General features: G+C 44.5%; 1 protein-coding gene and 1 long non-coding RNA gene across 4 annotated transcripts; both read right to left on the bottom strand.

Annotated features, from left to right (window-relative positions):
* Nucleotides 1–439: 439 nt before the first annotated feature.
* On the bottom strand, nucleotides 440–15,935 carry snrkb (SNF related kinase b). Of its 3 annotated transcripts, none has more exons than XM_035157523.2 (5): nucleotides 15,594–15,935; nucleotides 13,582–13,941; nucleotides 13,098–13,492; nucleotides 5,630–5,771; nucleotides 440–4,273 (listed from the first exon to the last, which is right to left on the bottom strand). In XM_035157523.2, exons 2-5 carry the CDS (start codon nucleotides 13,815–13,817, stop codon nucleotides 3,253–3,255), a joined length of 1,794 nt encoding a protein of 597 aa, XP_035013414.2. In that variant the 5' UTR covers nucleotides 13,818–13,941; nucleotides 15,594–15,935; the 3' UTR covers nucleotides 440–3,252. The 3 variants fall into 3 exon arrangements, with proteins under 3 accessions (XP_035013414.2, XP_035013413.2, XP_047195827.1); XM_035157522.2 differs by having other exon boundaries at nucleotides 15,708–15,932; XM_047339871.1 differs by lacking the exon at nucleotides 15,594–15,935 and having other exon boundaries at nucleotides 13,587–13,725.
* Nucleotides 15,936–20,380: 4,445 nt separating this feature from the next.
* Nucleotides 20,381–21,741, bottom strand: LOC124851886. The gene is made up of 5 exons (XR_007032727.1): nucleotides 21,697–21,741; nucleotides 21,372–21,488; nucleotides 21,159–21,257; nucleotides 20,545–20,715; nucleotides 20,381–20,452 (listed from the first exon to the last, which is right to left on the bottom strand). It is a non-coding gene; the product is annotated as an uncharacterized LOC124851886 (long non-coding RNA).
* Between the last annotated feature and the right edge of the window lie 5,436 nt (nucleotides 21,742–27,177).

A 27,177-nucleotide genomic window follows, 5' to 3' on the forward strand; every position in this document is an offset into this window, starting at 1 on the left:
TTTTCCAACACAGCAAACATTCAATAATTTGAGAAAACAATCGATATATTGATAATGAAAATAATTAAGATTTTTATACGATCACGTGAACATCCTGCTCTTTAACCTCAAAGCAGAGAATGAAGGATTATCCCACTGTAGTGAAGTACTGAGAAGTACTACCACAATATACTGCAGTAAATAAACTCACTGCTTTTAAAACACTACTTCAAGTATAGTTGGATAAAAGTTAAATTCGTCCAAATGGTGAGAAAAATCTGTTGAATTTATGTTTTTCTTTTCGTGTGTGAAATATTTGGATAATTTTACATTTTTAAACGTGTATTTAAACTTTCTCCATGTTCACACTCACTCAAACATCAGACTCACTTTAATCCAGCTGCTGGTTTGTTGTTGCTTTTCTTTCTAGTGTCTGTGTGAAATAAACACGCTTCACAAATCGTTTTTATTTATTTAATCCATTTTTAATAAATAAATACAGAAAAATAGGTTCATGGCTCCATAAGAGACGTGGTCCTGGTTCTAATTCAGGTCAGCAGCCGCGCGGAGGAGAGGCCGGCTGCAGTCACACAGGAGTAATGGGATTTCATCCCTCGTCTGCACACATTTGATGCTTCCACAGATGATGAAATGCGAATAAATAATCAGATTTCACGTGACGTCCGCACTTTATATCGACAGCGACCGACCCACCACGGGTCACAAGTTAAAAATCCAATTTGTTCGAACCCACAAAGCTGCAGTGACCGACGGGAATAATCTCAGTTTAAGTGTAAGAGAGAATGTAGCTTACTGTACAGCTTTGGTCTTCTGTTGCTCTGCAAACCTCACGTCCGAGGTCGAGCAGACGGAAACACACGGCGGTAAAATAACACCACACACGGACTCCTCAGCTACACAACACTGTGTTTCTACTGTCTGTGCCTGTAGAAAGCACCTGAAGGTACAGTTACACCAGGACGACGTCCCGTCAGACCCAAGACACACGGAGGTATTTTGTGATAAATAACAGTAATAACATGCACAAAGTCACATTATCTCTTCGGTTAATTAATATCTCTGTCACATTTATAAAAAAAAAAACAAATAGAGGAACATCATGTCTGCACATCCAAAATAAAACTGTTATCATCTATGTTCAGTGTCTTTAAAAACTACAGGTTCAAATACGGTGGAAGACCTGCATCCGTATCAATGGTCCAATAAACAGTATCATACATATGTTAGGACGAGTCAATATATCAATAAGAGAAAATTATATCATCTCAGGCTTCAGCATATATAACATCATATATCATATTATAGACTGTGTATTAAAGATGGACGACGACGTGAAGCCAAAATATCAGTAAAATACCAACGACGTGAAAGAATTACAAAATCTGAACGTGAAATCAATAAATCCTGCTCTCAAAGTGAAAAACCACGCTCGTGAGTTAAGAGAGAAACAAAAAAAACACCCGTACACACACTCGTCCAATCACGAGTCAGCCTCAGCTGTCAATCATGACGTTTCACCCTGTTGTTATATCATCAGATAACTAATGAAAAACAAACTTATCTGAAACATCAGTGTCATAACAAATACCTAAAGTGACAGAAACAATCTTTGAGAATATTTCTTCATGTTGGTTTGGTCCATGTCCCATCTGCTAACATGGAGGTGTTTTTGACCTATATTGCAGCCAGCCACCAGGGGGCGAACGAGATGATTTGGCTTCACTTTTGTCGTCCATCTTTATTCACAGTCTGTGCATCATATCTCATATATATATATATATCTAACAGTCTCAGTCTGTATGAAGTTTATATTAAAAGCTTTTAAAGCAACACGAGACGCAGGTTGTGCAAAGGGAAGAGGAAACGTCTCTCAACGTTTATTCTAATGCGTTATAAAATATGAAATCATGGTTCTACTAAGTGCACGTGCGAGAACATTTCGACCTTTCCACGGCTCCTTGCAGGCAGATCCAAAATTATCATTGTAGGCACCTCGAGAACGAACGACAGACGATAGCTTATTCAGTACAAACAGTTGCAGGCGTCCGTCTCTTTCTCGTCGTCTTTCTTCGGCGTCGTGTTCAGTTTCCGGCGACTCGGTCGTTCTGCGGCTGCTCCGGTGCACAGCAGCAAATGGATGAGGTTCTACTGAAGCTGATTTCAGACATGCACTGACAGCGGAGCATTTTGTTCCACAAATCATCCGGAGCGGTTGCACGTGAGAACACAAACGTCCGGGTCAGTCGCTCCGGATATTTTCTGGAACTTCTCCTGCCAGCCCCCCCCAAGTGTGTGAGCCAATGTGAAGAATACAGCAGGAACGAAAAGCAGGAAACTTCTCAGCGAGTGAGGGAGTTGGTGACGTTTATAAATCACACAGTGGACGCCAAACTGGAAGAACACAAATATCTAGAGCGGTGTCTCGATCCAGATGTTGCATTTAAGGACCGACTGTGTCACAGCTTTCATCCCAGAAACAAACCGTTTTTCAAAGATTCGATGGCGCCGGCGAGCGATGAGACGTCCGATGTTTGAGTATCAGGCTTCAACTCAAGCGAACAGCTAACGGATGTTGAACCAGCTCATCCCGCCCTTACTGCTGTTGCCCAGCGGGACATTAAAACGGTCGTGTCCCGAGTAGCGCCTCAACGGTATCGATGGTCAGCAAACTATCAAAACCTGCATTGAGTTTCAACCCAAAGACTTGTGGAATGTTCGCTGTGGGACACGTGGAGCGTGCGTCTCCCTGAAGACGAAAGAGGCGTCACGCGTAGAAGACGCTGACGGAGACGTCAACTTGAAAAGACAACGAGGTTCGAGAGCTTTTGACGAGAAGGGGCCGACGCAGAAATTCTCAATCACTGTGATTTCCGCAGCAGACTTCAAACGCCACGTCCTGCCTCCTGCTGCTCTACACAGGCCCCGCCCCTCTTCAAACTCCTGCTGCTTCTGCACATGTGAAAGACAAACTCTGGAAAACGTCCAGACCTCTATCAGTCCATGTCTGAAACGATATAGGTCTGACCGTGAGCACGTGAGCGTGACGCTACAGAGCGAGTGTTAGTATGAAGCCGCACACGGCCTCGGCTCTCACGCCTCAAGGTCTCTGCAGCAGAGGGGCTCAGCAGGGAGCTCAGCAGCCGCTTCCCAGGGTTCGTGCTCCGCAGTCGACCACCTGCCGAATGCCAAACAGCCGGCGTGTCCCCAGTGGTCGAGCGGCACATCCCAGGTCGCGCCCCGGCTGGTTTACACTCACAGCACATGGCAGCAGTTGTACTGAGCCAGCGGCAGGATCTTGGGCTTGTTGTGTGCCGGCATGTTGAGGGCCAGAGCCTTCTCACACAGAGGGAACTGAAAGAGTCTCTCACGCAGCTTCAAGCTGTGTCGCTTCCCCTGCTCCACCCGCGGAGCCGCCTCCCCCAGTGCATTGTGGGGTTGCGATCTGTCCGTCAACAGGTCGTCTCGTGCCCCGTCCTCGGTTTTTTCCTCTCCCTCTCTCGCTGCCTTTGACGCCTCTTTGCAGTCGAGGCTGGCGGAGGATGCAGGGACGGAGGGAGGCGGTTTGTTGGTGTTGTTGTTAGGCTCCGCCTCCTCCTCGCCATCCTCTGCAGTGGAGTCTGGTTGCCCCTGACAACACGGGACCACCAACCCAGGCAGAGACCACGATGGGCCTTCAGGAGTTTCACTGACCGACTTGTCTCCATGACTGACGGGTTGGTCTGAAATAACACAACCACTGTCTTTTCTCTCTATTTCCATCTTCACGTCTGCTTTCTCCTCCTCTTCCTCCTCTATTGTCTCTGCTGAGCTTCCTGACTCTTCCTCTCCCATGACGTGATCTGCGTCATCAAGCATCTGCTCAGCTTCTGTCACTGGTTCTGTCATTAACAGAGACGCCAAACGTTCTCCCTCCTCCTCCTCCTCCTCCTCCTCCTCCTCTTCCTCCTCCTCTTCCTCACAGATCTGCTGCAGTGCAGGCAGGTTCTTGGTAACCGGAGGCTCCTCGGCGGGAGGTGGACGGAGGGTGAGGGTGAGGCTCGGCTGCCAGGGCCCGGGGAAAGCCTGCTGAGGTGGGGGCCTCGCAGCCAGCAGGTCCCCGCACTCGGGGACTCCTGAGCGGGGAGAGCTGAGGGACAGGGCCCCTGAGAGCCAGTGTGGCGGGGCCTCGGGGCTGAGCAGCACGTTGTCCAGACCCTGCAGCCAGTCGTGAGCCTGGATCTCCTCAAGCGAGGCTCGACGACACGGATCCTTCTGGAGCATCCTGGAGATCAGACTGAGAGGAAAGACAGAAGGATTACTTGTTTTGTAAAGAGGACATGAGGTGATCACCAGAGTCAATGACCTGATTCAGAGCTCGCTCAGCTCCACACTTAACTATGAACCAAAATAGCTTGAAACCCATAATGTCTAATGACCAGAAGCTTGCTCTGTTCCCCGCTGCACATTTTCTCAAAGCAGCGTCAGGTGACCGAGTCATCTGACGAGCGCTGGCTCAGATGTTGGGGTTCAGATTATCCACAAAACACTAAATTTAGGTTATTTATGCAAGAACTGCACAAAGATACGGTTGTTTCACACGTGCAACTTTCTTTATTGTGCAATCTGTACTGTTTTGTTATCTTTGACTGTGGCACCAGGGAATAAGCAACGTTGTGCTTTGTATCCACAGACGATACTTTGGCTTCTTCTTCCTGTTGTGACTATTCCTCCGTTAAGTCGACAGCGAGCTGGAGAAACAGTCAGCATTTCTCTGTGTCCCAGTTTACCCGGTTGTCCTGTGACCTGAGGACAGGTGTGGTTTGGTTTAAAACAACATCAGTATTTAACAGATGGACACACGCACACACACACACTGTTTCATGTTCTCTGTATTTGCAGCAGCTGAAAGCAGCGTCTGAGAAAAGTAGGGCACTCAAATGATCCAGTGAAATGTACGTTAATGAGATGATGTTACGGTCAGTAACTCGTTAAGACGGCGCCGCCCACCAAGTCTGTGAAACAGTCAGAGTGAGTCTTCACATGGAGAATCTACAGTCACGCTGCTGTGTGTGTTTTTACCTTCGCCGAGGAGATTTCCTTTGTGTGTTTATTTGTCTGTTTTCATCAACATTAAAATAAAACCCACAGGACGAATTCCCGTGAAACTTGGTGGAAGGATGCAGCAGGAAAAGATCAGGAAACAACCCATTTAAATTTAGAGAGGACCCAAATAAATGGGCGGATCCAAGACTAATATTTTCCTTTCGCTGCAGCATTTCCCACAGAATTCAGTGCACGTGCACGAACGTCCCTCTCACACACACACACACGGCAGATCCCGAGCGACAGACACTTTCTCATGTGAGAGAAGGAACTGTACTGATGCCACTTGCAGGTTGTCACACAACTGCAGCTGAAGCTATGAGGTCAAGACAGGAAAGACTTTAGGGACGATTGTGCTGCACCAAGTTAAACTGTGCAGCGTCTGAGCTACACACAAAGTTAGCAGTTGAATCTATTCATTAATTGTGAGATAGAAAGATGTGTAACATTTTTGTGGATCTTCACATGTCCGCCCTGACGCTGTGGTCAGACACGCTGTGGTCAGACATGTTGTAAGTGAAGCGTGTGATCGTTCCTCGGTACTCACTCTCTGCAGTCGCCTGAAACTCGCTCGGGGATGGAGTAGCGACAGTCCAGGATCATGACCAGAGTCTCGCTGTCGTTGGTTTCCTGAAAGGGAGGAACTCCACACACCAACATGTACAGGATCACCCCCAGAGACCAGATATCTGGAACACACACACACACACAGACACACACGCACAGAGAGACACAAAAATTAGCCTTAAATAGCAAATCATCTCAGGCCTTAAAATAGCCGAGCACCATCCCTCTGCACTCTGATCTTATTTGGAATTCTGTGAGCTTCATCGTTCATGACGGACATTCAAAAATATTCTGCCCTTTTTAAATTTGACTCTAAAAACAACCAGAGGTTATTTTCTGAAGCGGCCGAGAGATGAGGGTGAAAATGTTGGATTCTGTCCAACAAATCTACATCAAGGGATCAGCTGCGGATCGAGGTCAAAATGACGGCGTTATTAAGGGAAATAAATTCTCCTGGCGCCTGGACAGAGAGGTCAGGGGTCGGGGAGGGAGTGGTCTCCTCGCCGAGGCCTCGAGGTCACGTTAGATTAGTCCTCAGTGAACTGGGAGGAAAAATTAAATAGGAAATGTGCAGGAGTAACAGATGGATGTCCGGTTTTACAAGTTTAAAGTGTGAGGGCTAAAGCTGCAGACGACCGGGCTTAGTGCACGCACGCATACACACAGGCATGCTGACAGTGTGTTCTTTTCCTGTCTCCTCCCTTTCCTTCCCCTCCACCCTCACTCCTCTGTCTTGTACTCGGACGCAGCGAGAGGGGTAACCATGTGAGAACAGCCTGAACCAGGCGAGGACACACACACACACACACGCACGCACGCACACGCACACACACCAACACACACACGGAGGAAAGGGAGCTGAGGGCCGTGACAAACAGAGGCCTTGTTGTGTTGCCGTTCTATTCTGAGAACGATCTTTCTTTTCCTTTTTACGTTGTCTCCTTGTGTTTCACCCAAACACTGGAGACCAGAACACTGCTCGCTGTGTGTCGCATTGTGTGTCAACGCTGACGTAAAACAACCAGAAAAAGAACAGATATCACATAAAGAAACGCTGCCTCTGCTGAGATCTCGTCTGTTTCAGGAGGCAGTGAAAGACGGAGGCCCTGCGGCTCGAAACACAACAAGATTTCATATCGGCTGTTGAGTTTTTGTGAAATATTGTCGGTCGACAGCAGACGCGGGTTTGTCAAACGCCTGATGTGTCAATAAAGTTCTTCAGACCTCTCAGACCCGCGTCCATCTGGAGATTCTCACACGTACCGGCCCCATGTGTGATGAACATTCAGCTCCTGTCCCACATCACACTCATGATGGTCCAAACAACGGCCCTCAGTTCTCGCCATACAATGGAAAATTCACGTGCACGCTCTCGGGGCGCGCTCGTCTCCGTCCGGAGGAGCGTTATGCAACAGGGAGGAGAAGCCGCTGACGACGGGGAGAGAGCTTCTCTCTGCTCGCTGGGGAATATCACACATTCTCACCACACTGCAGTGCTTAGAGTGCACACAACACAACACAACACAACACAACACACACACCTAATTCATACTCTGACCCTTCAAAAGAGTCTAGATGCATATGAGCTAAATCTAAAATTGCAAAGACATTCAACTGTAAAAGTTTGGAGATATGAAAGTTCAGAGTTTAGAAGAAGGGCGGGTGGGGGGGTGGTTCTGGGTCTGGGGGCCACCTGTGGCCCTCGTTTAGGCTCCGCCTCCTGTGAAGTCCACATTTCAAGACCAAATGCGTCACTGAGGGTCAACAATGCGGCCCCGTTCCAAAGGGTCTTCCAAGTTCAGACAAAGCATGCAGCCCTTTGTTTTGCCTACATTTGGAGAACGGAGACGCGGCCGTCACGTATGATAAACAGTCGCTGATGATAAACTGTTACGAAGCCATTTTTCTCAGGATCTTGACAAACGTCATTACTCCGATATGATTACTGATCCAGACAAAGCTGGACTGTGGCTGCAGGCGACACAGAGGCATCGTTGTCACTATTCTATGACTTTATGTCATCAACTCATAAACAGACATGAAATCTGGAAAATGTCCAGATAATTGTGTCCTGGCATTTTCTGGACTTTCACATATGAAGAAGCAGGAGATTGTTGGAGTCTCCTGTCGTCAGCGCAACTTGAATATTCGGCATCGGCCCGTTGATCCTCGTCTGTGTCTTCTACTCCACGATTTTCAAAGTAAATGCCTCCAGTTACAAATGTAAAGGTTTGCATTGATATTTTAGAGAAAACGCTGATGACCTCAGTTGTTGTTACCGGCACCAAGGAGGTTATGTTTCACCCTTATCTATTTATCAGTTTGTTTGTTTGTTTGTGAGCAAGATTACACAAAAACAACTAAAAAAAGATTTTCTAGAAACTTGGTGGAAAGACGTGGAAAGGGTCAGAGAAGAAGCCAATAAAGTTTGATCCAGATCCAGGACGTTTTCACAGGAAATGATTCATGGATCTTGATGAATACGATTATTGTTTTGCTTTCACAAGAGGAGTCATATCAGTCATGTGTGAAACTAGATGAATATGAGTTGAACCTGAACATTGAATGTAACATGTGTTTGAACCAAGAGAAATCATTTGGATCTAAAACATTTAAACTCTCAAGTCAGAATCTATGAGGTGAATATTTTCATGTCACACATTGTGCATAAGAAGCTCATTTATATAAAGTGTTGAACTTTATCCCAAAGTGAGTCGTCTTGTTTTTGGATTTCGTTGCTAGGAGAGAAGATTTGTTCTTTAATTTCCTACATACAGTGTTGGTGCGTTAGATTTGAGCTCCTTAGGCTTGGAACAGTCTGTGTTTATATAAACTGTCCTGCAGCCTTCAGGTCGGAATGAAAACACTGACAAAGGGCTTTTGTCTGGAAAAGCTCTCTGGTTATGCAGCTCTGATCTAAAACGGGATGTTTATGGGGGACGTTGGATTCGCGGCTCCGATCAACCATCCGCCCCCGAGCGGAGATGAGAGCCGAGTGCGTGAAGCGGTGGAAGGACGGAAAAGTCATTATTCTGAATGAAGCTATTTGCTGTGGTTGAATGAATCACATCTAGCGGAGTCAGAGGGATTTAACACAACCCGACCCCAGAGTTCATGGCTGTGCAGAACTCACTCTGGGTCTCAGATCCAGTCGATGCTCCCGGTGGAAGGATGGAGACGGAGTCATGGGGAGAGTCGTGATCAGGGGATCAGGGATCTTCTTTCTCACAGTGAGAGAGATCGTCTTTTGACGTCTTACTTACAGATTTCAATTAAAAACTCAGTGGAAGGAGGGGACATGGGCCAAGACTCTAAATGTTAAAACCGTCTCTTTAACATTGTGAGAACATTGTATTTTTCAAAACTCTCTGTAAATAATTCATGGATCTTGATGAGAAAATGAGTATTAAGTTTTGGAAAAGCAGATTTTCCTCCCGTCTCATTACATTTTTGCTGCATTAAAAGAAATTAAAGTATAAAAAGTTATATTACAATATGTGCTTTGCTCAGTTATGGAATCAAATAATTCAATAAGACGACAGAATAACACCAGAATCGAACTCAGAAATTCAACTTAAGCTGTTTTTTAAAAACAACCTTAATGAGGTTGAGGGTGACATTTTCTATCACGACCACAGACAACATCTTTCACAGCTCATGGTGAACATGTGTGCAGCTGACGTCCAGAGAATCTCACAGGATCTGTCGAGTTCTCACCAAACACACCCAACAGATTCAGGCCTCCCTCCCTTCTCATCTTCCCTTTTTTACGTAACGTGTTGGCCAGAAGAGCTTCTCTGTCAGAACTCCCCAATCAGTGTCATATTTAGAATTTCCTCAGGCGGAGCACATTCACACAAACTGACAGACTTTACATTTTGTGGCCTAGACCTGGTTCACGGAGTTCTGTGGACAAACAAAACAAAACTATTTTGGCAAGAAAAAGGGAAAAGTACAAGCGTTTACCACGAGCAGGTTGGAACAGCAGCAGGGGGGGATGCAACACACACACTGAACACACATGTACACACATGTACACACAGTCACAGGATGATATTATGTAATTGAAGGCAGAGGCCACGTTTATCTATCTCAAAAGGCAAGAGACCCTGTGGACCTTCCTGCCTCTCCTCCACATCATATGACTTTCATCAAACCACGCACGCACGCACACACACACACACACACACACACACACACACACACGAACAAACAGAGCACACATACGCTGCACGACTCCCAGAAGTGAAGGAACCACAGTGAATTAAACAGCAGCCAGTTAGTACAAGACAGAAATAGAAAAGACACAGAGCAGTTTGTGTGTGTGTGGGTGTGGGTGTGTGTGTTTGTTCCTAGGTGTGTGTGTGTGTGTGTGTGTTTGGAGATGGGTTTATGAGTCACCTTACTAAGCTGAGATCACTAAGGGACATCTCTTCCTCTGTACAGCTCAAGATTATCACACACACACATAAATATTCATGTCTGTGTGGGGGTGATGGAAGTGTGCGTGTCTATCAGAGTGACATAATCAGCACGACGTCCACAGGTTGAGTGGAAAAGAACAGAGAAGTGCATTTGAGTCAAAAAGGCAAAAATAACTCAGATGGATTTAAATGGACGCCCCTTCCCACGGACGCTTTTAGAAGCAGGAACTAACGCAACTCGTGAGTCATGTTGAGGACGCATGTGACCCGTGTTTCTTCATCGCAGCTGCTGTTTAAAGACACCTTTCTTTATTGAAATGTCTAAAAACAACTACACTTATATATTCTGTTGACTTGTGTTCTTACTGTACATTATCTGAAATGTCTCCAACAATGTTCAAACCCAGAGAAAATCCACATTTTATACAGAATAACTGTGCGTTTCATTTTGGTCGCTTCTTAAATCGCATTATATCATCTTTACCCGAGGCTTTGTCCGTCTGTGCTTTAACTTCCGGGGCAAACGACGTATGACGATGGGAAAACACGCTGCTAGCCAGCTAGCCAGCTAGCCAGTCGAGTTTGTTTCCCTTCCACTGTTTCCATTGGTCACATTCGCGATTAGTCATTGTCATTTCCCTGCGTGACATAAATAAAACCTCAAAACATGACCTGATCCGGGAATTTGCACCTGAGTCACGTCAGGTAGATTTTCATCAGCAACGGTGGTGAAGACAACGACTCCCATGATCCCACGCTGCTTCACAACGTCATCACACTACATCTTTTGTAATTGTTTTGATTGAGAGAGCCCTAATGGCCAAAGTAAAATGTTATACTATGTTTGATATGAAAATGAGATGATTCAAGGTATTTAGTTTCTTGTACATGTAACCATGTGTTCTCTCAAATGACCAGCAGAGGGCGACTCTACTGGTTTCAACATAGACTGTAAATAAAGATGGAGTCCACGCAGAATTGACGCCATGACGACCAGAGTCATCTCAGCTGTCAATCATCAAATAACTAATTAAAACAAAACTGATCAGAAACACTTGAACAAACCTAAAATCCCAGAAACCATCTTCAAAAAAAACCTGTATTTGACTTTTCATTTTGGTCCATGTCCCGTCCGCTAACTCAGAGGAGGCGGGGTTTATTACCTGCAGCTAGCCAACAGGGGGTGATAGAGACACTGTATTTTTGGGGAGCTGTCATGTCGTCCATCTTTATCTAAAGAAGTCAAGTCTCTGTATTTGAAGTCTGTTATGTGTGCAGGTCCCAGGTGTGGGTGGGTGGGCAGTGTCCTCCAGCTCTGAGTCAAGCTCCACCCCCTGCTCCTCCTAATATGGTTACTTCTGGTTTCAAAAATCCAAGATGGCGCCGGCCACAATGCCAAACTTGAGGCTTTAAAATGGCAGCTCGCAAACCGACGGGTGACGACGGGTTGAAACTTGGCTTTGATCCACAGGCAGCAGTTTCCTCTGAACAGAAACAAATACTGTGGATGTGTTTTTCACAAGAAGAAGAACAGCCACTAATTGCCGCCGGGATACATTTGTATTCAGCAGATGCTTTTGCAGTCAGCGGAATAAATAGTGTTTTGCCAAAATACCACCGACCCCCCCCCACCCGAATCGGACATGTTGTGTCTCACGAGACCAAAATCCCTGTTTCCATATCGTCAAATCCCACAACCTCACCTCCTAATGTCTGATAATCCCCTAAGGACCAACCGCTCCACTGTGGATAAACAAGGAAGCAGGGTACTTTCTCTTTCTGCTATCTGTCTTTGTCTTCCTCTCTCTCACACACACACACACACACACACACACACACACACACACAGACACACACAAATAATGCTTGCTATGCAGTGTCGGAGCCCGGTGGTGTTGAGCTGCAGCGTTTGGTTCCTCTGCAGAACGTGCCCAGTTGGCTCAGGACTGGCTGGCTTGATCAGACTGACCCAGATACACGCACACACACACACACACACACACACACACACAACACACGCACGCACACTAATCCTATACGGACACAGAGACACAAAAGGCACAAACAGCGAATGCACACTGAGCAGGAACACACACGTACATTCACACACAGATGCAAGAAAACACAGAAATACATACACAGGGTCACAGGGACAAACATGGCCACACGGATTCTCAACATATAGATCTAAGGGGATGAATCTGCAAACACAAACACACACAAACACACACGCACACACCTGGCATAAATACAAACAATAAACCCGTCCATCTGAATTTGGCATATGGACTATTTGGCATGTTAGCAATCTGTTGTAGTCTTACCAAACATGATCACATGACTATTTTGTACAAAAACATCTTCCTTGGTTTATGAAATGTTGCTTAAAAACCTGTAGGATGATCAAAAGCTCCAGAATTGCTACTAAATGGACCTCAAAGTGAAACCTCTTCGTCAACAATAAGAATTCTCAGGTCGTTTTCACACATGAACCAGGCTTCATGGGTTTGTTCCATTGTTTCCATTTGATCTGGTTAGTTTTGGTTTCACATTGTTATTTAGGGACTCAAGAATTTTGTCTGACATTGAATGAATCATCGCAGTCCTGACGAACGTAGTTAAACTGTAGACCCAAATAAAGATGGACGACATGAAAGCCTCCTAAAAGTGAAGCCAAATAATCTAGATCTCCTGTTGGTGGCTGGTTGCAGTAAAGGTCATAATCCTGCCTCCTCCATGTTAGCAGATGGGACATGGACCAAACTTATATTACACGTCGGATTTTTCTCAAAGATGGTTTCTGTCATTCTTATTACATATTTATATATAACACATATTTGTTCAAGTGTTCGTTTTTCAGATGAGTTTAATTTGTTATTCGAGGCTATAAAAGCACCATGACAGCTGAGACTGATTCCTGATCCATGAAACGGTGAAACCTTGACACCACGATCACAACTGCACAAATTCTGGCTCCAAATGTCGTCAAAAGTGCAACATTGCAGCAGCCGTCTGGTTTCTTACCTACAGCCGGAGCATCGTACTCTTCTCCCAGCAGAATCTCCGGAGCGGAGTACGCCAGCGACCCACAGCTCGTCGCCAGCATCGTCCCTGGTTGGAACAAGTTGCTGAATCCAAAGTCTGTCAGCTTCACGGCGCCCTGCTGCGGAAAGAACACCACGTTCTCGGGCTTCAAGTCCCGGTGCACCACGTGGAGCTGGTGGCAGTAGGCCACGGCGCGCACTATCTGGGCGAAGTGGCGCTTGGCGGTGCCCTCGGCCACGCCTGCCTCGTGGCGGAGGATGTAGTCGTAGAGGTCGCCGCCCTCAGCCAGCTCCATGATCAGGTACAGGGTGGTGGGCGTGTCGATGACCTCGTAGAGTCGAACCACGTTGGGATGCTGCACCAGCCTCATGCACCTAAAAACAATAAAAATCATCATGATGGTGGTGAAAAGAATTTAAGTAAGTAAGTTGAAGTTTCTGACCACAATCTTTTCTGTGCGTACCTCACTTCCTGTAAGAGGTGGCTTGTTGCCATGACGTCGAGTTTCGTCTTGTCGATCATCTTGACGGCCACCAGTTGGCCAGTGTTGAAGTGACGAGCCAGTTTGACCACCGCAAAGTGGCCTCTGCCCAACGTCCGACCCAGGTGGTACAGTCCGCTGAGGTCCGAGCGACCGGGGCTGCTCCTGAGGTCGAGGTGTCCGTCCTGCCCGGCGGCCACCTCCCCGGAGGAGTCCATGTTTGACACGTAGCGTGGATTTGGATGGGAGGTGGGTACAGAGCTGGAGGGCTTACACAGAGGTGCAGAGGGAAAGAGGAGGTGGAGAAGAGTCCGGTGAAGGTGCTGAGGTGTGGAGAGACGTCTGTTGAGACAACAAAGAGGCAACACTGTGATCCACAAAACTTTGGCCTTGGAATCAAAAGGAAAAAGGTCTTCACTGTAGGTGAGGTCAGCTGCTGCTAATGCCTCATTACCGATGTTTCACAAGACAGACGAGAAAGAGGTTTAACTCTCGAGTAGGAACAGATTAAAATGTGTAAGATTATCGTTCCGTGAAAGCAACAGAGGGTAAAATATTCTTTCACTGTCCGAGGGGCTGTGTTTGTCTCTATCTCAAATAACATGCATGCAGCACAAATGGCTCCTCTAATCAATACTGTAACAGGAAACCTTAATGTACGTGTGAGTGTGTGTGAGTGTGTGTGTGAGTGTGTGTGTAAGTGTGTGTGTCATTAGTTTTGCTAAGAGGGTCAAAAGGTGTCATTAGACCGGGTGATGTCACCATGAGATTTTCCCCAGAGTAACTTTAATAATAACAATAATAATAATAATAATAAACTTATTTCTGCAGCACCTTTCAAATCGTGGATTATGATCACAACCAGATTTCTTAGATAAACAATATGCCTCCTCACATACTCCATTACTGACGATATCTCATTACAACTGTCAATACTGCTCCTCCGTCGCTGTCCGACCTTTTCTTTTGTCTTGATACTTTAAATATTGATTCACCTCTCAGTTCATGTTGGACGCCGTCTTTTGTCTCATCAATGTTGTTAAAAGATTTGGGGGTTTATTGATAGTTTTTCTCTCTTGCTGAAGGTTAAGGGCAGAAGATGTAAATATATATATATATGTGTGTGTGTGTGTATATATATATATGCACATTTGATTGAGTGATTAATTGCTGAGTTACACGGTGAAAATTGTTTATATAATTGCAAGGTTAGCAAATCAGAGAGGAAAATGCAAGAGACCACTGCAAGATTATCAGTTTCTCTGGTTTTATCTGTTCTATTCTTTAAAACTACTGACAACATTTCTCCCAAGCTCAACAGACACTGGGATGAAATGGCTGCCACACACACACAGAGATGCAGATTCATGACTAATCTGAGATGGTCTCTGAATTCTGTCCAGAGCTGAATGGACCTGATCAACACAGGATATGGTTTTTGTTCAGAGCTCAGACTTTACCTGCAGCTCTGAAGCTGTCATTCTCTGTGTTGCTGTCTGGAGACTTGCTTTGTTTTGAACTTGTGTTGCTCAGGGGGTCAGTGCATGTGTATAGAAAAATCATAACCACACACACACACACACACTGCCTGCGTGCATGTGAGTGCATCTGCACACCAGAGGAAACCCAGGTACTCAGCAGAACAACATTCAAAACTATAAGAAATCGAAGTGCCAGTCTGCACAGGTGAGTTTTAACGAGTTCAGCTCCATCTCCACGGTCCCCATTCAAACAGTTATCACGTAGGCCCGCTGTTGTTTCCACCACAGCCTCCTCCGACACGTTCGAATCCCGGCTGACAGCTCCACCGGGCCGGCCGGACTCCAGCAGGCCGCACGGTTCACTTCTCACCACATCCCCAAACACTGCGTAACCCCCCCCCACTCTGCAGCCGCATCACATCCCGCGGCTCCACACTTCAGGCTTCACGCCTCGGCTGCAGTCCCGGACTCCAGTTGGCACACACACACACGCACACACGCACACGCACGCACCGTCCTCCGGGCTGCAGCTCCAAAACAACCCCGCACACACGGACCTGCGGGACACGGCCGCTGACAGGCGGACGCACCGCAGTGGAACCGCAGGACAGATCGGCGCTAACTTACCATCGCTGTTGCGCGGGACTGTCGCACTTCGGCGTCGCGGCTCGCACGCGCACAGGAGAGTCCGCTGCTCCACGAGGACGCACAGACTTGCGCCGCCTCACTGCGCGGCTCCACGAGGACGCACGGCACCTCTCTCCACATCCATCCCCGCCCCCCCCCGGGCTCGAGCTTTATGAGCGCGCGCACACACACACACACACTTGGTACAGGGCTGCGTGCACGCCCCCTACAGAGAGCGTGTGTCCGGCCTCCTTGTGACGTCAATACATTCCCGACTCGCTCCCGAGGCTCCGGCAGCCCGCGGCCGCGAGCCTCCCCGAGAGGAGCCCGATCCAAGAAATTATACAACTGAGCGATTTCTGTTCAAAATGTCCGATTGAACAGGATCAGCTGAGACCTTCATTCATAACACGCTCCGTCATCCACGGAGGAAGTGACCTGAAAAAGTTGTTTCCTTTTATTATCCTCAGAATGTAGATGAACATCCTGCGCGGTTTCTATGGAGAAATACAGGATGTCAGATAATTCCATGTGCATTTATTCATTCATAAACTCATTCATGTGGTTGTGATCTGCAGGTTCTTAGAATTGTCAGTTCTTCTGTGCTCTGTCGCCAGCTGATCTCATCCCTCTTTGTTCCGTGTAAACACAACAACCAGCAGGATAATGGCGCCTCCTGGTGGCCACATCTCTGTCAGTCAACATTATATAAGATAAAAACAAGATAAGATAAGTTTGGATAAGGAAAAACAAGATAAGATAAGACAATAGTCCCTCAGGTTACAGCAACATGAGGCCAGTCAGGATTAAACACCAGGCAAGTACTCATAAGTAGAAAGTGAAAGGAGATATAAGAAAAATCTAAAAAATCTAATATAAACTAAGTAAAATCTAATATAAACTGTGTAAACAGAATATGTACAGTGTGAACATATATACGGTGAAATTATAGAACATTAGCTTGTTCTTAGAATTTACAATAACATCCTGTGTAGTCTCTATGGGGAGTAACAGTACATACGGATGAACTCATCGTGTAAAGTTTATCTCTTTTGTCTCTTTATTGACCCACATCTGTAGGTTTATACATTTGAAACCATTTTTCTGCTCACCAGCTGATCACATCCCTCTTTGTTCAACACAACCAGCAGGACAATGGCAGCCTCTAGTGGTAAAGTTCTCTCTGGCAACATTACACACATTTACCTGCAACACGTCAACAGTATTTGTGTAGTATTGCCAATCTTTAGTTCAACGACTTAAGTTTTAAGTTATTCAAACAAATGTCAGATTTCTTTTATTGTTTTCCTTACACGAGTGAATCCAGAATTTCCCCAATATAACAAAACATAGAAATAGAAAATAAAGAAAGAAAACAGTGAACACGTGAACGCTTGCACAATCAGGGGAGCGACTACGGTGTTGGTATTTCAACATAATAACAACCCATCGCTTATGAAAAAGGCTTAAAGATGTTTGCAAACTAACCTGAGCAATCCAGTCAACAGCTTCATATGACAATATCAATATCAATACCAAGTTGAATCGCATATAAATCTAAGAATGGTCATCGCTCGATCAACAGATAAAATGTAATTCTTACTAGATACCAGTATACGCCCTCCTAACCCGCGGTAATGCATTTGTGCTGCATTATTTCACTTCAACATAATCCACCACGTCAACACATTCAGCAATGAGAAGGAGTTGCTCTGAATTTGGCCGATGCAAAACTGTGGCTGCAGGAGTCAAGTGTGGTCTGTGTTGTTTGTTTCCTCGTGGTCATCAGGTCACATGGTGTTGGAGGATAAACGTCACCTGTTCCCTGGTTAGTGCATGAATGAGACGGGGTGACGGGGAAGCCCCCATTGTCTGGCCACGTAAGAGTTTGTTAGTTGCTGTTAATTTCCTTTTAAATGCTCTGACTTGGATCAATTAGATGCTTTACGGCAATTAAGGCACTCAAATCATATTGGATCTCCTTTTTTAATTTATCGCCCAGACTCAGCCTCACAGAGAATAAATCTTTCTTTTGCAGATTGGCACTAATAGAACCTTTTCTTTACAGTTAATGCAGGCCCCCTAAATAACAATGAAAACTATAACAGGCATAAAAAAGTGATTGCTGTGCACACACACATGTATTTTCTACAAATATCCAGGACAAGTTTGAGGTTGAATTAAATAATTTACCTGGAAAAACACATAACAAAATATTTATCACCCCTATTTATTTCCTGAGATGTGACAAAGTTGGAAATGTAAATCAAAGACTTCTCTACATACATGTATTTTTTACTTAATTAAATTAATTTTTGTTATACAACCACTCAATCCACACGCTCTCTTAAAGAAATGTCAACCTGTCATGTTAGCCAGTACACAGGTGCAGGTACAGTACAATGGCTGGTCTTTGGTCGATTTAGTGTTTTCACTACGTTCCGCCCTCTGTGCAGTGCAGAATATTTGCGGCAGAGTCCCACCTCACTTGTAGCTTCTTCTACTGTTGCTCAGGGCCTCTGTCAGCTTGGTTTTCATAATCTCCTTGGTTGGAGTATAGGGCAGATCCAGAAAAGAGTGGCACGTGAGTGCTTCAGGTAGATCTGGTCCAGAGATGCTCTAGACCGGTCTGAGCCTGATCAAGCCATGCTTTTATTGCCAAGAATAGGCAACCTTTCAAAACCGGTCACAAACCCTTGAGGAGGGAGAAGTGGTCAACAAAGAGATTCTTTTAATTGATTTATTTTGGTGATATCCTCAGTATAAAGCTTTGCATTCTCTTCATTAGTTTATCAATTCTATCATCATCATACACTAAACAGAAAAGTAAAGATAAACGCTCCTGACTCTAGATTGAAGAAATCTATCTCTGCGTGATCAGATTAAATGAGCAACTAGCTCCTTTCATCTTAGCACATATAGTCTAGTCTAGTACATTAGTAATATAATTTCAATTTATCTTCTTGATTGTAATAGTTTTAAATTTGATATTTTAATACTTACAAAGTAACTTCTTCTTCTGATCCCCGGTTAGTTCATCAAAAACCTCCCCAAAACATCTGCATGTTGGGGTGGTCAACATGGTACGGCCTTCCGTAAACTGTGTTCTAATTACAGTGAAAGACGTTGTTAGAATAATCTGGCTGTCGTAGTCATTTGTAGGATTCAAATCAAGCAAAATGAAAATGTGATTAATTAGTTGTAGAGAATACAGCAACACAAGGAGCTCTTGTTTTGATTCTACCTGTTTCAGCGCTTCCCAGCCTGTAGTCTTTGCCCTGCAGGACTTCCTGCAGCTCCTTTGGCCGCAACACCTTCAACAAGTTCCGGTCGAAACCGTAGAAGCCTTGCTTGAACTCCAGAAACACACTCTCCACAGATGTGCTTGAAGGCGTGATTCACGCGTCCACAAAACTCCTCTTCTTCCTGTGAAGCAGATGCTAAATTTTAATTCCACAAACAGATGCACGCAACTCATAAATCTTTACGTGCCCTCTTTCACTTAAAAGTGTACTTGTGGTGTACCTCAAGGATCAATTCTGGCCCTATTTTTTTCTTCTTTTTTAACATGCTTCCTCTGGTTATAATCAACAATATCACAACAATTAAATTATCACAACCTCTCAACCATAGGCTGGTTCTTGTTATCAGAAAATCTCATTTCCTGCGCTGCCCTCTGTGGATTGGAATTTCTTAACAACAATGCCGACAAAGGAAATGAAAACGTGTGCAGTGATCATTTAAATGGCCACATCTCGTTTTGTACATAAATGAGCTTCTCATGGCTAAGTGTACCACTGTACAATTGACACCTCTGATATTATACATAAAAATGTTTTAAAGGGGCTTTTAATTTGTAGAGTATTGTGGCACAAAAAAGATGAAATTGACATTAAACTGCTTCCATGGTCCTTACTTGTTTTGACTTGTCACGGTTTTTTCAGGGTTTGTGGGATCAAGGTCAACTTCGTCCCATCCCCAGCAGATCTGAGCAGAAAGAAGAGCGATATTATTGCTAGGGAACTGATATGCAATCGATCAGTTGATCAGAAAGAGGATAAGTGAGGTCAGTTATCTGTAAAACACCTACTGAAAATTCCTGGGTCAGGCTTTCCAAGTCTGGCCCCCATATTCTTCCAGGATGGACAGCAGACTCCTACAAACACAACACAAGCAGCAATATTCAAGCATCAAAGAGATTTCACAATGTTTACAATCTACTCTGAGAAAGTACTCTACTTAGCTCACAGCAAAGTAATGTGATTTGAATTTATATATATTTCACTTACTTTCCAACGTCCGACTGAATTCCATTATGTCCTCCAGCGAAGGCTTCACACCGAGCAGCTTTCTTGAACAGAGCCATCGAGAACGGGTAGGTGTATGAGGCCCTGGTTGTACAAGCCAATCCACACAGAACTCCAAACAGGAAGTACCTGTGGTGGTTGTGTGTTGCCTGGTGTTGATGGAAGTGACAATTAAAACCATGAATCCACTGTAGTCACAGCTTTTAATATTGAACTGATAAATGTTTCATTAAGAGTTAAAGTAGAAAAAGTAGAAAGTGAATATTTTTTTCTGTATGTGGATTTGAAATCTTACGTTGGAAGGGAACCATGCAAGTGTTTCTGAGTCATTGAAAGTGAAGATCCGATTCGTCGTGGACACTGTGCCTGGTGAAAGACTTCATGAAAAAGTCTTTGATGTTGACAATGCTTCGCTTCAAAGTTCTCATCAAAAAAGACCTAGAAGACCAAAGGACAAAGTTTGTAACTTATATCAGAGTAGACAAGTTCTATAATGCAAATTCTGGCCATGGTACGGCTATCTCATTTACCTCAAGTCTTTTTTTATAGTCCTTGTGATGAACGGCATCCAGTTGTTCAAAAGTGTCTTCTGAAATGGATGCTCGTCTCAGCTTCAGTCTTAAAAGCGCATCTTCAGCAAGCAGATAATCTGGTCCATAATTGCAGAAGAAATTCCACCCGATCTGACTGAATGATCCCTCCTACAATGAAAATAAAATGTCACTGTTTATAGATTCACATCCAACGCTGACATCTGGCTTTTGTCTGCAAAGTGAATGGATCAATCAACATTCACTTTGCCTCATCATCCAGCAGAGGGCGATCACTGTCACCGTGACCTTACCCACTGATGTTACTTTGTTTTGATCTGAAAATGGAGGATCAGGCATCAAAGCCGTCCTGAGACAATCACGACATCAAAGCATCTATATAATACTTAACGCTTTTTTGAGTTCGGTGTCGGATTTGAATTAATTCGGAATAATTTGAGTGTCATGTCAAATTCCTTTGAACTTGATTTTTGGAAAAACTAGTTTATCGTGCACCAACAACACAACACACGCTGATAAACAGGGAATTTCTGGAGATTTCGACCCTGAGCATAAAGCTTTTTCTCATGAGGCGCAACTCAGGACTCAGTTACCTTGGTGATTTCAGCATACGCGTCAAGAATCATTTTCTTTTGATTGCAGATCCATCACAATTGGAAATCTACCGAGGATAAGAGAGGCTCAGCACCCATCTAAAAGGAAAAGAGAGAGTACACATAATTCTAGGGTTTAAATATACATGTATGTGGCCACCATTCTGTTTTTACATGAATAGACAGGGACTGCAACTTTGCATTTTTTCTTACCTCGTGTTTCGTCTGTAAAATCCATTGACGCAGATCCGCACCAAGAAAGAATGGGTTCAGGAGCAAATAAAAGTCGCTGTCTGGCAGCCTTTGAGACTCTGCAGTCCTGCTGTTGGCCTTTAACACAGAGGTTTTATCCATTTAGTGAACAAATAAAAAAAGTAAACAAGCTTCATTTTGTAGAAAAAGTGCGGTGAAGATTAGTACGGAGCCCCGAAGGGTCATGGCAAGTAATTCTTACTTCCCTTGACCCTTTGGGGGCTCCGTAGATTGGGATTATGCTGTGGTATTGGGTGGAAAACACAAGTATTGAGGGCATACTAACATTGTACATGTACTGGAGGACTTGTACAGATTTCTGAACTGAGCGGGAGGATCAGGGCTTGAGGACAGCATGTCTGAGAGGGCTTTCTTCCAAACCATAACATATGCAGATATTTTGGAGGCTGACAGTGTCGTCCACCAGTTTCTGAGGAAGACAACATGGACATTTCACAACTCAGCAGACGTCATGACATATTGCACTCTCTTCACACCATTGAAGCTAAAACCTTCTGAAGTTATCAGGTTGCAAACTTGAAGCTGTGCAGCCCGCAGGTCTTAATTCCAACTTCCTCCAACACTTCCTGTGACTTCAAACTGATCTGCTCTCAAAGAAAGTAAAGAATGAGCCAACTTTTATTTTAGGTAATATGTTAACATTTTAACTTGGCTAATTTATATATTGTAATATAATTTCTCAATATTTGGCGATAATAGAATTTCCCTCATAACTATATAAAGTGTAATTAAAAAGTTAATGGCTTAACCTTTAAAATATACTGAGCCTAATTATATTTCTTTGTCATAAGGGTTTGAGAACAACATCTTAGGAATAATTGCTAATTTTAAATATATACATCAGTCGATAAATTAGTTTCGACTTATATTTTAATGAGATGCATTTGAATTAAAAAATAAATGAAAAGTATCTTGCTGATGTTGTTTCGTGCAGTGTCACAGTACCTATGACCCAGCTGTTCCCAGCAGACAGCTTCAGAACGGCAGCAGCGACGGCCTCAGCGAGCCCGGGTGCCTCTGTGGTCGATGGAGCTTCTGGATCACGCGTGAAGAAGATCAGCTGAGAAGCAAGAAGATCCTCAACCCTCCACTCCCACTGGATCCATGAAAGAGGGAAGCAGCTTCCAGGACAGCAGCCGCCACCTGTTCGCTGCTTGAAAAGATCCACTCATTACCTCCACCGAGGATTCAGAAGAACTTTTTCACTTCACCCAAGTAGAAGGAATCATTTTCCCTTTGGATTAACACAATCAAATTTAGAAAACCGACTTCTTCACAACAGTTACGCACTCTGCCAAAGCATCATCCTTCTTCTCACCAGTTTGAAAGCGACTCGGCAAGCGATGTCACGCGTGGTACTTTGATAGGAGGTCTGGAAATGTTCTTTCTTTTCTAACAACACAAAGCAAAACAACGTTGTCCAAACCCATGCTGGCAGTTTTGTGAGACTCCCGACTACGTAAAACCAGTTGTGAGAGTGGAAGTTTAGATAGAACTTCACCAGATAAGAAAGAAGGTGCGATAACGTGGCAAAGAGGTTCCGTGTTTACCTTTCTCAAGGAAACTTTGATTCATAATGTAGATGCTGTGTGGAAAAGTCCTGTGGATTTCCCTGTGAAGATTAAAAAGTGTTTGGATCTTGATTTGTGGATTGGATATATTTACAGTTACAGTCATGACACCATCAGGCTATTCAGCAAACTCCTGACAGAGAACATGTCATACTCACTGTTTGATCATTTTCCAGGTTTTTTGAATCACATTTTAGACGCCCATTTGTCGATCATGTCATCAAGACGACATTGTGACGCATCCCTGACCTCACTGTTTGGCTCCTCATGAGCTTCCTGCAAATAAACTGGTTGAGTTGATGTCGCCATTATTATCCTTCCATCCCTGAGTGTATCAGTGTATTAGTGCTGGGGTACTCATTAGACGAAAGCATGTCGCAAACGAACAGTTTCCTCCTGCGAAGATGTTTCTAATATTGGGCCCGTCACTGCTGCCTGGAATTAAAAGTACTGAGTAAAAATATGATCTCCTTCATACGCGTTAGGTAATTGTTCCCCTCATGACTTCATTGAAACCTTGTGGCAGTTGAACGAGCCACAGACGGATGACTCTCGCCTCCGTGTCCCAGCTGCCCTTGCTTCCACACCTAAAGGAGTAAACCTTCTTGGCGTCTGTCGACATGCTAATGTGTGGTGTCTTAAGGAGATAATGCATTAAAAACATCATTAGAGACAGTTTGATCCCCCGTTGTTTCAAAGCAGGTTCCATGCATTAATATTTGATTGAAATTCTTTTAAAAGAAATAGTAGGTATACTGTACAGTCTTACATGCGATCTCGGTGACCTTTGCCCCCAACAGCTCGGCAACCAGACGAGGACGGAGCTGATCAGTGAATGAGTTGTGCCCGAGCTGCCCGAACTGCCCCCGAAATAACGCAAACACAGCACCATCCTGAGGAAGCAGCCAGGAGGGCAACAGTTCAAGGTCCCGCAGACAATCAGGTTCACTGGGCATGCGCGCGCCGGTAACTTGCTTAGTTGCAGAAGCACACGGACGAAACAGCAGTGGTGATAAGTAAGAGCAGGATTTATTTTCTCGATTTGTTAAAGTGAAGAAGCGACAGTTTGCGTCATCGCTAGTCGTCAAGTTATAAACTCAAGAATTAAACGAGTGTCTCCGTTACCGCTTGTAACATTCCTGCTTCTGCCCGTCCGACCACGGATCGTAAACAAAGATGGACGACATCCACCTGTATTAGCAAAGTCCTAATAATAGAAGCATGCTCAACCAATCGCTAGAGTTTGGTCCATGCTGTCAATAATTTATTTAACACATACTCAATGTTTTAGTTTGGTCCATATCCCATCCACTAACATGGAGGAGGCAAGCAGGTTTATGAAATTTACTGCAGCCAGTCACCAGGGTCGCTAAAGACATCGTTGGCTTCATTTTTTGGGAGCTTTCATGTCGTCTATCTTTATAGACGAGACCAAAAACACAACTCTAAGCATTTAAACTAAACATTTTTGTTACTAGCTTTAATTACCTTAGTTAAAGTAGCAGTGTGATCCTTCCCACAGGAAATGTGAATAGTTCCTTCATGTTCAGACCTTTAACAGGAGCTGGTGTACGTCTGTCTGTAGTAGAGAATGAACAACACGGTTTACATGTCATGAAATACGTGTGACAGATGAATTTCAAATGTTTGCTACTGTTTGATAAATTCAGCTTTAAAGGCTCAGTGTGCGAATGTAGTGACATCTAGTGGTGAAGTTGTATGTTGCAGCCTCTCCGTGAGAGAGGACCCGTCCTGGACGTGAATATAAAAGTAGCATTTAAATATAAAGTATTTGAACATAAATGGCCCATTCTAGGTAAAGAAAACAACAATTCCACGATTTAGATAAAACACAGTAGGAGTATTTTATATTCAATTTCCACCAATAGATCCTTTCACCAAAACCTTATGTTTGTAAAAGAGAAAACTCATGACACCACATTGGAGTTTAACATTGATATGTATATAAATACAGTATAGCATAAAGAGGCACGGCACCTGTTGTGTCTCCCAGCCCGAGCTGCCCACGGTCAAGCTTCTGCCCCAGCCGAACACACTCCACTGACAGAGAGGGCGAAGCTCTGCCCCGCGGCGACGTGAACCAGCGGGGTCGACGTACAGAGAGCGGAGCAGCAGTGAGTTGGCGAAGGGCTTCCCTGCCCCAGACCCAGCTGGCCCCTGAACCTGACCCCACGTACACCCGGCCATCTGTGGAGAAACCACCACCACCACCACTCTGTGAGCTCAAGCCGCCATCTTGCAATGTTGACATCCGACTGTGAGTCTCAGCTGTCAATCATGAACTTTCACCCTGTTTTTTATATCATCAAATAACTAATTGAAACTCAACCTGTGATCAGGAAACATGAACAAACGTCAGTGTGATAAGAATGACCTAAATGACAGAAACCCTGTGTCAGAAAAATGTATTAACTTTAACAATGTACTTTAACTCTTAGTTTGGTCTGTCCATGTCCCGTCAACCAACATGGAGGAGGTGAGCTTTATGACCTGTACTGTGGCCATCCACCAGGTGGCGGGTGGGAAGCTGTCATGTTGTCCAACTATTACAACATGACGTGTCTCCAGGTTTCTGATCATTTTGGTTTTAATTGTTAATTTAAAATGAGGTGTGACATCATGATTGACAGCCGAGGCCACTGGTGCAGACTCAAACAAATCTTAAAGGTATTTACAATCTATGATCTTTATAAACAGCCTGTGATCTTTGTATAAACTTCATGATCTTAATCAATGGATTTGTCATGTCATCAGTGTGAGGTCACTCTACCGCTGGTCAAGGCACCGAATGTTGACTCACACGCCACCTGACAAACTGGTATGTTACACAACCTCTTCATCGGCCTGAGAAAAACAGAACAGAAACTAATCATCATGGTACATACTGTAATAATAATACAATAATAATAATAATAACATCCCATCTTTCATTTGACACAGTTAGTTTGAGGTTGAGCAGAAACACTTGGTTTGTCTGACCTGGTGTGAAGGGGGGCGCGTTGTGTCCACAGAGAACTGAGCCTGTGTCCACAGCAGTGACACCACATCATCAGTGCAGCTCACAGCCCGGATCTTCCTTCTCTGCACTCCACGAACTCTGAGGACAGAAACTACAGCAGCTCATACAGAGGAAACAGGAAGTGGCTCGTTCACCCGAGCATCAGAGGTAAGAGATGAACTGGTCTTAGTGTCAAGAGGAAGCAGCAGCACCCCCTCCCATCCAAGAGGCCTCTCCTCTCTCTCCCCCAGCCCCAGCCCCAAATCTACAGCAGGGGTCCCAGGTCTCTCCTATGTATCTACCACTAGTCAATCAGAATTTAACTAAACATTAAATAGCAAAAATAAATAATATAAGGAGCAAAGGAGAAAGATATGACAAAGTCAGATATAAGGAAAGATAACATAATGGTATAATAAAGTAAGCAGGTTTAAAAAAGATAAAGAGTAAAACAGGCTCAAAGATAAATAACAGCAGCTGTTTCTCACTCTGTTTTCCTCTGACTCTTCTTCCATCCTTATCTCAAGGTTTGTCCGGATGATAAAAGCATTTCCGTTGGTCTTGATGAAGCTGAGCACACTGTGTCCTGCAGACAGGTCCCGGATGCGATAATCCGGGTTAAAACTGATGAACCCTGGCCTCTGCTGCCCTGTCCACAGGTGGGAGTGTTTGGACCTGAAGACCTGGTGACAGTCCTCCCCAGGAAAACATGGTGCATGTGAGGTGCGTCCTGCAGCTCCAGCTCTTAAAGCCCTGCAGCTGCTGTGACAGAGAAACAGAACTGAACCTTAATCCAACTGTGACTACAGAGGGAAAACGAAACCTAAACATGCGAGGAAACGAAACTGAGTCAGAGGTATGGAGGGTTAGGTGGTGCCAAACATAAAAACAAATAGAACAAAATGTAACAAGTCAGGGTTTCTCAGGTCTTGTGGCAAAAACCAGCCTAAAAACTGCTGAATAACAGAACTCAAAATATAACAACATAGTATTAGGCTAGGTCGTAATATTCTGAGGGAATAAGTCGTAATTTGTTTAGACATAAAGTCACACTGAGAACAAACTTGTAATATTACATGAATAAAATAATAAAATTGTGAAAACATGTTTTCCCTTTGTATTTAGGAGAATAAATTCTAAATGTTGGGAATAAATC

This window comes from Hippoglossus stenolepis, chromosome 5 (assembly GCF_022539355.2).
Source record: "Hippoglossus stenolepis isolate QCI-W04-F060 chromosome 5, HSTE1.2, whole genome shotgun sequence".
NCBI classification, from domain to species: domain Eukaryota; kingdom Metazoa; phylum Chordata; class Actinopteri; order Pleuronectiformes; family Pleuronectidae; genus Hippoglossus; species Hippoglossus stenolepis.

Bases quoted from the DNA above. Each gene is read 5' to 3' on its own strand.
- snrkb (XM_035157523.2), bottom strand. From the start codon at position 13,817: ATGGACTCCTCCGGGGAGGTGGCCGCCGGGCAGGACGGACACCTCGAC. The intron at 13,493-13,581 runs GTACGCACAGAA...TATTGTTTTTAG, and splicing joins CACCTCTTACAGGAAGTGAG to GTGCATGAGGCTGGTGCAGC. The intron at 4,274-5,629 runs GTGAGTACCGAG...CTTTCCTCTCAG, and splicing joins GTTTCAGGCGACTGCAGAGA to TCTGATCTCCAGGATGCTCC.